Source organism: Cyprinus carpio, chromosome A11, assembly GCF_018340385.1.
Source record: "Cyprinus carpio isolate SPL01 chromosome A11, ASM1834038v1, whole genome shotgun sequence".
NCBI classification, from domain to species: domain Eukaryota; kingdom Metazoa; phylum Chordata; class Actinopteri; order Cypriniformes; family Cyprinidae; genus Cyprinus; species Cyprinus carpio.
This window is the reverse complement of record NC_056582.1, coordinates 7,188,833-7,197,163: the sequence shown is the minus strand read 5'-3', so window position 1 is coordinate 7,197,163 and position 8,331 is coordinate 7,188,833. Positions and strand designations below refer to the sequence as shown.

The window sequence follows — 8,331 nt, the reverse complement described above, 5'->3', positions numbered from 1 at the left end:
AGAATACCGCATTTTTGAATGTGTATCATGCATGTATATGCTAATCATTCAGTACTGTGGTATACTAGGGTCCAAGGTGAGATCACTATGTAAAACATATGCACCCATTTTTGACAATTGACAATGAAATAGTATTTAACCTGTCCCTATTTTGCATTTATGACATCACTCATGAACTCCTGCAGAACTTGATGATCCATGTTATCCATCATGATGTGACACAAATTTGCAACTGTTAATTGGACTGCCTAACAGTTGTTGGAATAAAAAAGGCAATTGCGACTTTCTATCTCACAATTCTGACTTTTATTTTTCTCGCAATGGCGAGTTTTCGAAATTCTGTTGCGTGTTCAATTGCGTGTTATAAAGTCCGAATTACAAGATATTAACTCACAATTCTGAGAAATGAAGTCAGTTTATATCTCACAATTGTGACTTTTTTTCTCAGAATTTTGCATTTTTAGCTCACAATTCTGATTTTATAACTAATAATTGTGAGTTTATACCTCACAGTTCTGAGAAAAAAAAAGTCAGAACTGCGAGTTTGTATTATGCAATTCTGAGAAAAAGTCAGAATTGTGAGGTAAAAACTCGAAATTACCTTTTTTATAGTATGGAAAAAATACTGTGCAACTCAATGGTTACTGTCAACTGTTTGGTTACCAACATTCTTCAAAATATCTTCTTTGATATATTAAGTAGAAGAATGAAATCCATACAGGTTTGGAACAACTTCAGCTTGTGTACATTTTCATTTTTTGGGTAACCTGTCCCTTTAAATTAGTTTTTGAGTCCCAGATTTTCAATGTGGTCCCAGACTTTTGGACTTTTGCACAGCACATCAAAGTGCCATTGTATTATCATCTACAATCACTGCACCACGGTTCTGCCACATGAAAATGCATAACCAACACATTTTAAAAAGTGAAGGACAGGGTTACAGCTGTTGGGTTAACCATCATGAATCAGAAGCTGTTCCAGCTGTCTAGAGAGCAATGCATGTGAGAGACCACCCCCTCATCAACACTCACTCTTTGACTGATTCTTGCACAATCAGCAGTTCTTTAAATATATAACACTGAAGTCAGGGCAGAGACGATCTCTTCAGTAGCTGTGCGTTGATATCACACCACACCACATCTGTCAACATTCAACAATCCACCATGACCACGGCGCAGCCGATCTTCTCAAAGGGTGAAAACTGCAAACAAGTGTGGCACGACGCGAGTGCTGACTACAATGAGGCCAACACACACTTGGAGATCATGGGGAAGCCCGTCATGGAGCGCTGGGAAACTCCATATATGCACTCTCTTGCAACAGTTGCTGCATCTAAAGGTAATGTCCTATTTATTCTTGATTAGTGAGTTAATGAAGTAATTCATTGCATTATGTTTTTGTTGAAAGTGACTTTATTACAGTCCTATTTTATTTAAAGTGTCCATATTATCTGTCAAAAACCTTTAAACGAGACATGTTCTCAATAACACTGCAAAATTGAGAATTCTATGGTGGCGATTCTTAAATGAATCCTTCAGTTGAATCGAATCTTTTGAACATACCCGTATAGATGATTCGTTCATGAATCGGTCCTCAGCGGTTCACAAGTCGACAACTCACTGACTCACTGAACCGAGCACTGACCGAATATACGTTTAGTTACCTACTAACGTTATTATATAGTAAGCAAAAAATCACTATTTAAAAAAATAAAAAAGCGGACGACCACGTGATAGCGCTAATTATCATTAAATTAAATTTCAATAAATAAATAAATCATTAAATTTAGTTCTGAACGATCTGTTCGAATGAATCGATTCCAGAAACGAGTCTTGCCAGAGACTTCCCCTCACTACTTAGCTTATGAATATTAATGTAGAAATGCTGACGTTGCTTCGTAACCTTCCTGGAGCGTCCAAAGGCGTTACCTAATTAATATTAATCACCAGCTCCTAGAATTCCTTGTACGTGAACTTTTGACGTTGTGGCCGTCAGATAAGAATGCGTTATCCGTGAGTGCGTGACACAAACACGTGCGTATGCCACGACGACAGGTGCAAAACTTCCACACGCAGACTGCAGAAGTTAAACACCAGCTCACTGAATGCGATTCAGCTGCCTCGGACTTAAAAACGCGTTTCAGTGCAACCACACAGAAGGCACGCGCATTCACGCGCAACCACGAAACGGCGCGCTCCTGTTGCGCGTGAATGCGCGTGCCTTCTGTGTGGTTGCACTGAAACGCGTTTCGTCTGATTATATTCACACATATTACTAAACCATAAATATTATTTGTCATAAAGGTTATTTATGGTTTCATAGTTACAAAGAGCGCGTGTCATATCAATGGTTTACAAACTGAATTTCTAGAAATGCCATTCATTTTGATCAGGGCAGGACACCAGTGACCCCTTTACTCCTCACATGCCTATTTTAACTCCTTCCTGAAATATCACCTCCTGCAGCTCCAGGCGCAGGACCTTTCCCATGTCAGTAATATGGAGTAGTAAAATATATACACTTAATGGACAAAATGAAATGGTAGTAAATTATGAATGAGAAACCATGTGAATCAGCATAAACCTCTTGTCCTGTCCTGTTTGTGAATGTAGGTGGAAGGGTGCTTGAGATCGGCTTTGGGATGGCTATAGCAGCCACTAAAGTGGAGTCTTTCCCCATCGAGGAGCACTGGATCATCGAGTGCAATGACGGTGTATTCCAGAAGCTACAGGAATGGGCCAAAAGTCAGCCGCATAAAGTAAAGGAAATATATCTGTATCTGATTTGTACGGAGTTGTTATTACAAACCAGTTTATGACTTCTTAAACTGTTATTATTTTGGTTAAACTTGCACAGATTGTTCCTCTGAAAGGCCTGTGGGAGGATGTGGCGCCAACCCTACCCCACAATCACTTTGATGGTAAAATCATTTTAATATTTACTATAATGTAAGCAAAATATCTTCTGTCAAAGGAGGTGAAAAGTGTTTACTTTCTGATGACTGTACATAAAAAATAAGAAAATAATATACTCTACCGGTCAACAGTTTGGGATCAGAATGATTTTTAATGTTTTTTTTCTGCTCATCAAGGCTGCATTTCTTTGATAAAAAATACAAGAAGAAATGTAATATTGTGAAATATTATTACAATGTAAAAAATGTTTTTCTATTTTAATATAAATTAAAATCTAATTTATTCCTGTGATGCAAAGCTGGATTTTCATCATCATTATTCCAGTCTTCAGTGTCACATGATCCTTCAGGAATCACTCTAATATACTGATTTATTATCCGTGCTGGAAACTGTTGTGCTGCTTCATATTTTTTTGGAAACTGTGATACTTTTTTCAGGATTCTTTGATGAAAAAAAGTAAAAAAGAAGAGCATTTATTTAAAATATAAAAATTTTCTAACAATATACACTATAGTTTGGGGTCAGTATATTTTTATCCTTTCTTTTTTTGAAAGAAATTAAAACTTTTATTTAAAACAATTGATGTGTTAAATTGTTAAGAAGCGATAGCAAAGATTAATATTTTGAATAAATGCTGTTCTTTTTAACCTTTTATTCCTCAAAGAATCCTAAAAAAGTTTCCAAAAAAATAATTGGCAGCACAACTTTTGCCAACATTGATTATTAATAATAAATCAGCATATTACAATGATTTCTTAAGGATCATGTGACACTTTATACTGGAGTAATGGCTGATGGAAATTCAGCTTTGCATCACAGAAATAAACTATATTTTAAAGGATATTAAAATAGAAACCATTATTTTATATTGTAATAACATTTCGCAAGATTACTGTTTTTTTCTGTTTTTTTTATTTTTTATATGATGAATTGATGATTGGTAGGTAGTTGTTTATTAAAGTCTTACTGATCCCAAACTTTTGAACGGTAGTGTATATACAAGTCTTGCTTTTTATCCTTGAAAGAAATGCACTTTTATTCAACATCGGGGCATTAAATAAATCAAAAGTGAAGAGATTTATAATGTTACAAAAGATTTGCTGAAAAGAAATGCTGTTCATTTGAACTTTCTATTCAACAAAGAATCCTGAAAAAATGTATTATCACAAAAATGTGAAGCAGCTCAACTCTTCCAACATTTGTAATATTAAGAAATGTTTGAGCAGCAAATCAGAATATTAGAATGATTTCTGAAAAATCATGTGATACTGAAGACTGGAGTAATGATGCTGAAAATTCAGCTTGGACTCTCAGAAAAAAAAAAAAAAAAAAAAAAAATTATTATATATATATATATATATATATATATATATCAATATACGTTTAGTAAATGTTTTTCAAATATATTAAAATACATAAGTTATTTTAAATTGTAATAATATTTAGCATTTCTACTGAAATGCAGCCTATAAAAGACTTCTTTCAAAATATTAAAGAATTTTACCAACCCCAAACTTTTGAATGCAAAAGATATACTACAGCAAAAGATATAAAAATAACTGGCTTAAAACCATCTTTTTTTGTTGGTGAAAATACTAATAGCCCAAGACTTTTGTACAGTACTGTATGCAATATATTAAATTACACTAGACAGAAAATGAGTATTATATAAAGTCGAAATGAATGGAATTGTGACAGATGTGTGAAATTGCATGTATTTGTTCTCCAATCACAGGTATTCTTTATGACACATACCCTTTGTCAGAGGAGACCTGGCACACGCATCAGTTCAGCTTTATCAAGGTTTGTGGAAAGTTACGTTGAAACCATCTGAGCTGATGATTGCTGTGAGTGATCACACTGTTTCCTAAACACAATCAACTGTGCTGTCAGGCTCATGCTCACAGACTGCTGAAGCCTGGCGGTGTGCTCACATACTGTAACCTCACTTCCTGGGGCGAGCTGCTGAAAAACAAATACAACGACATCGACAAGATGTTCCAAGTGAGTAACTCAATTCCTGACACACTCCTCCTCACTGAATCCATATCATTGTGCTCTGGTTTTATGATGAGACACTACTTTATTTTTCTCTCTCTCTCCAGGAGACACAAGTTCCTCACCTGCTGGAAGCTGGATTCAAAAAGGAGAAGATCAGCACCACACTGATGGACATCAGTCCTCCCAGTGAATGCAAATACTATTCCTTTAATAAGATGATCACACCAACTATTGTTAAATAAGACAAAAACAAACTGTACATAAATCGTAAATCATTCTACTTTCAAGTATCTCTGAAATGGAATTATTTAATTCATTTATAAGGGTAAAGTGTATTAAATGCTCTCAAGATGACTAGAAAAAGGTTTTATAAATGACTATTCATAGTTGTGCTATTCTTTTTGGATAGCACTTCATTAAAATAAACACTACATAATTAAGATACTGCTACCTGTTGTGCTTTATATATATCATATTTAATAAGTATTGTGAATGCATTCACAGATAAAGCGGCTCCACAGCACAGTGTTATTTTAGTATTTCTATTATAGTTTTCATTTAATATTTTATTTTTATATTTTCTGCTTTCATGTTAATTTTAATGAAAGTTTTGTTATGATTTTGACATTACCAGCTTTTGTTTTTTTTTTTAAATTGTGTTTATTTTAGTACATCAAGTTAAACTAAATGAAAACGAGCTAAAATAACATTAGTTTTTTAAAGTTTTATTTCAGTTATCAAAAAGTTTTTTTTTTTTTTTTTTATGTTTTCAGTGTTAACTATAACGCAGCTTCAGACGTTAGCTGCATTCCTCTTGAAATTTTTTGCTCAAGTCTGTTTTGCAGACATCTTTTATCACCACCGTAAACTTTCTTGAGGTATTGTACCACTGAAGGATCCATACGTTAGTGTTTTCCTCAAGAAGGTCATTGAAATTCAGCAAATACTACCATGTAACATACGTTTCATTGTATTACAATATGGGTATCTGGGAGAAATGTGCTTAAAATGTCAATGTCACATGGCTTCATTTACTCTAAATAGGGAGAGTCCAAACCTTATTCACCAGTACATACATACAATTAGAAGTTCTGACCTAATTATTTGTAGATGGATCTTTTCAGAACAGACAATGGTAACTACTGCACCACCATGACTACACAAATATCTGCATCAGACAGAAGTCAGTGCACTCGGCAGTGAAGCAGAAAGTCTTTATTGTAGCTACAAAGAGGAGGAGCCTTCTGAGCACAACAAATGAGCAGTATTAAATAAACATCTCAGAACAGACACACAAACACAATCACACTTCACTTGCGATACCAAATTCTCATTTTCTTTTCTCGCTTGATCTTCTTCTGTAACTGCAGTGTGCCATAAAGCAGAGCCTCTGCTGTTGGAGGACAACCTAGACGGACAAATAATCTTATTATACACTTATGAGAGACAATTCTGATAAAAGCTATAGTAGAACTGGGTGATATGGACAATAATATTCACACTTTCTTTTTCATATCATACAATATTGATAATTACCACAATATTGCTTTGCAATGGGGAATAAAATGCTTCCACAAACTCGTTTGCTACACGCTCTTTCGTCACTTAATATTTTATTTTGGTGCGTGTTCTGTGTTTTAGGGTTTAATACAAATTTATTATCAAATGGTGTCTACTTAAATGAATTAATAAAACTTTTATTTAATTAAACCTTTAAAATGTAATCAAAAGAAAATATAACAATTTACAACAAAACATTGCATTTTTATTTCATTTATTTTTCTCTGTGAAGTGACTCTCAGAGCAGCTCTGGAGATGAAGTTCACGTGTTCACGTCTCTTATACCGTGAAAACATCGTGAGTGTCGCGTGTGCTTGAGTTTGTGTATCAGACACGAACAGAAACACGCAGATCATGCTACAGGTGGATCTTTCTTGTAGAAGGAAGAGAGACACACCTGGGACGTAGATGTCCACTGGAACGATGCGATCACAACCCCGGACCACCGAATAAGAGTAGTGATAGTAGCCACCACCGTTAGCACACTTCCAGGAAGAAAGAAACAAGACCATTTTTGTAGAAAAACATAATGAAGTATGATAAAAATAAACTAGATTCTCCTGATCAGCTTATGTTTCTCACCTTCCCATGGAAATAACGTATCTGGGTTCTGGCATCTGATCATACACCTGCCATTAGCAAGACATTCATACATTACAGCAGCAGAACAAACATTACGCTAAAGCATGAGCAGAAATATAAAAGGGATGGTTCACCCAAAAATGAACATTTTGTCACCAATTTACTCGCCCTCGTGTCATTCCAAATCTGCATGAGATTCTTTCTTCTGTTGAGCACAAAAGTAGTATTTTGAAGAATGTTAATAACAAAGCAGTTGATGGTGGCAATTAGAGCTGCACAATTAATCAAATTTATAATCACGATTACAGTTATGGATGCCACAATTACGTAATCGTTCAAAGCAGCAATTAATCGTTCAAAGTACACTTATGTTATTCTGCGTGCTTAAGATGCATTTTTTTAATCTACATGTTATCTTAAGGGTTTTCCCCATTATTTTAGTTTTAGTATAACATTATAATACTATTCATAATTTTACTTTTTTATAATTTAAAGAAGAAACCAGTCCGATGTATAGTTGACATTTGAGGCTTAATACCATAGAAAAGCACTAGAAGTTTTTCAGTTAGAGTGTTTTCAGCTTGTTTATTTTCATATAAAAATACAGCATGCAGTTCAAACAATGGTATAAACATTCATTGTGATAATCGTAATTAATAATCGCAATTACAATTTCAGGGAATTTCAGGGTTCATATATATATATATTTAGCGTTCAACAAAAGACAGAAACTCATACCAGTTTGGAACAACTTGAGGGTGAGTAAATGATGACAAAAGTTTCATTTTTGGATGAACTATCCGATTAAACCTAGTACTAAACATTTATATTGACAGTAGGGGTGTGCGATATTGACAAAAAATTAAATCGACATTTTCGGGAATTTTGCCGATAACGATAATTAGATGATATTTTGCTGAGCGTATTATTGTGCTTGTACTTTGGCAGGTTGCAGACTGCCGTGGACATCTGGCTCCCAAAGATTTTGATATTCTTCATATTCTGTGCGGTGATTAGTTTGCAGGAGTAACAGAAATGAACTTTTCCAATAAGTTTAAATTGATTTTTACCTTTATAAGACCATTTTTCTTCTAACCTAATTAAATGTCTGCATAATCTTTTCGGTCAAATTCTTAAATTTAATCAATAAATTTACATAGTAAGACACTTATAGAGTTGTTACCAATCAACGAAAATCAGTATCTACAAAATTTGTGTTTGCAATGCAGAGGTGGCATGTAGAATCTGCATTTAGATGCATTTACACCGTTTA

The 8,331-nt window shown here is 34.3% G+C and overlaps 2 protein-coding genes across 3 annotated transcripts in view; one reads left to right on the top strand and one right to left on the bottom strand.

The window, feature by feature from the left end:
• The first annotated feature begins 966 nt into the window (after positions 1-966).
• Positions 967-5,358, top strand: gamt (guanidinoacetate N-methyltransferase). The gene is made up of 6 exons (XM_019119601.2): positions 967-1,338; positions 2,613-2,758; positions 2,857-2,920; positions 4,651-4,718; positions 4,809-4,919; positions 5,021-5,358. The coding sequence occupies exons 1-6, from the start codon at positions 1,164-1,166 to the stop codon at positions 5,156-5,158; spliced, it is 702 nt and encodes a 233-aa protein (XP_018975146.1). The 5' UTR covers positions 967-1,163; the 3' UTR covers positions 5,159-5,358.
• Positions 5,359-6,116: 758 nt separating this feature from the next.
• LOC109106626 (NADH-quinone oxidoreductase subunit B-like) overlaps positions 6,117-8,331 on the bottom strand; it is a 5,085-nt gene continuing 2,870 nt past the window's right edge. The window contains exons 6-8 of one of the 2 annotated variants that reach the window (XM_042766089.1): positions 7,063-7,105; positions 6,874-6,966; positions 6,117-6,324 (exon numbers count right to left, since the gene is read on the bottom strand). In XM_042766089.1, coding sequence (XP_042622023.1) covers positions 6,227-6,324; positions 6,874-6,966; positions 7,063-7,105 — 234 coding nt within the window. In that variant the 3' untranslated portion in view covers positions 6,117-6,226. Of the gene's footprint in view, positions 6,325-6,873; positions 6,967-7,058; positions 7,106-8,331 lie in introns of both variants that reach the window. The other variant, XM_042766088.1, reaches the window with a different exon arrangement.

Coding starts and splice junctions, on each gene's coding strand:
- gamt (XM_019119601.2), top strand. CDS start 1,164: ATGACCACGGCGCAGCCGATCTTCTCAAAGGGTGAAAACTGCAAACAA. Junction 1,339..2,612: donor AACAGTTGCTGCATCTAAAG/GTAATGTCCTAT, acceptor TTGTGAATGTAG/GTGGAAGGGTGCTTGAGATC. Junction 4,719..4,808: donor ATCAGTTCAGCTTTATCAAG/GTTTGTGGAAAG, acceptor CTGTGCTGTCAG/GCTCATGCTCACAGACTGCT.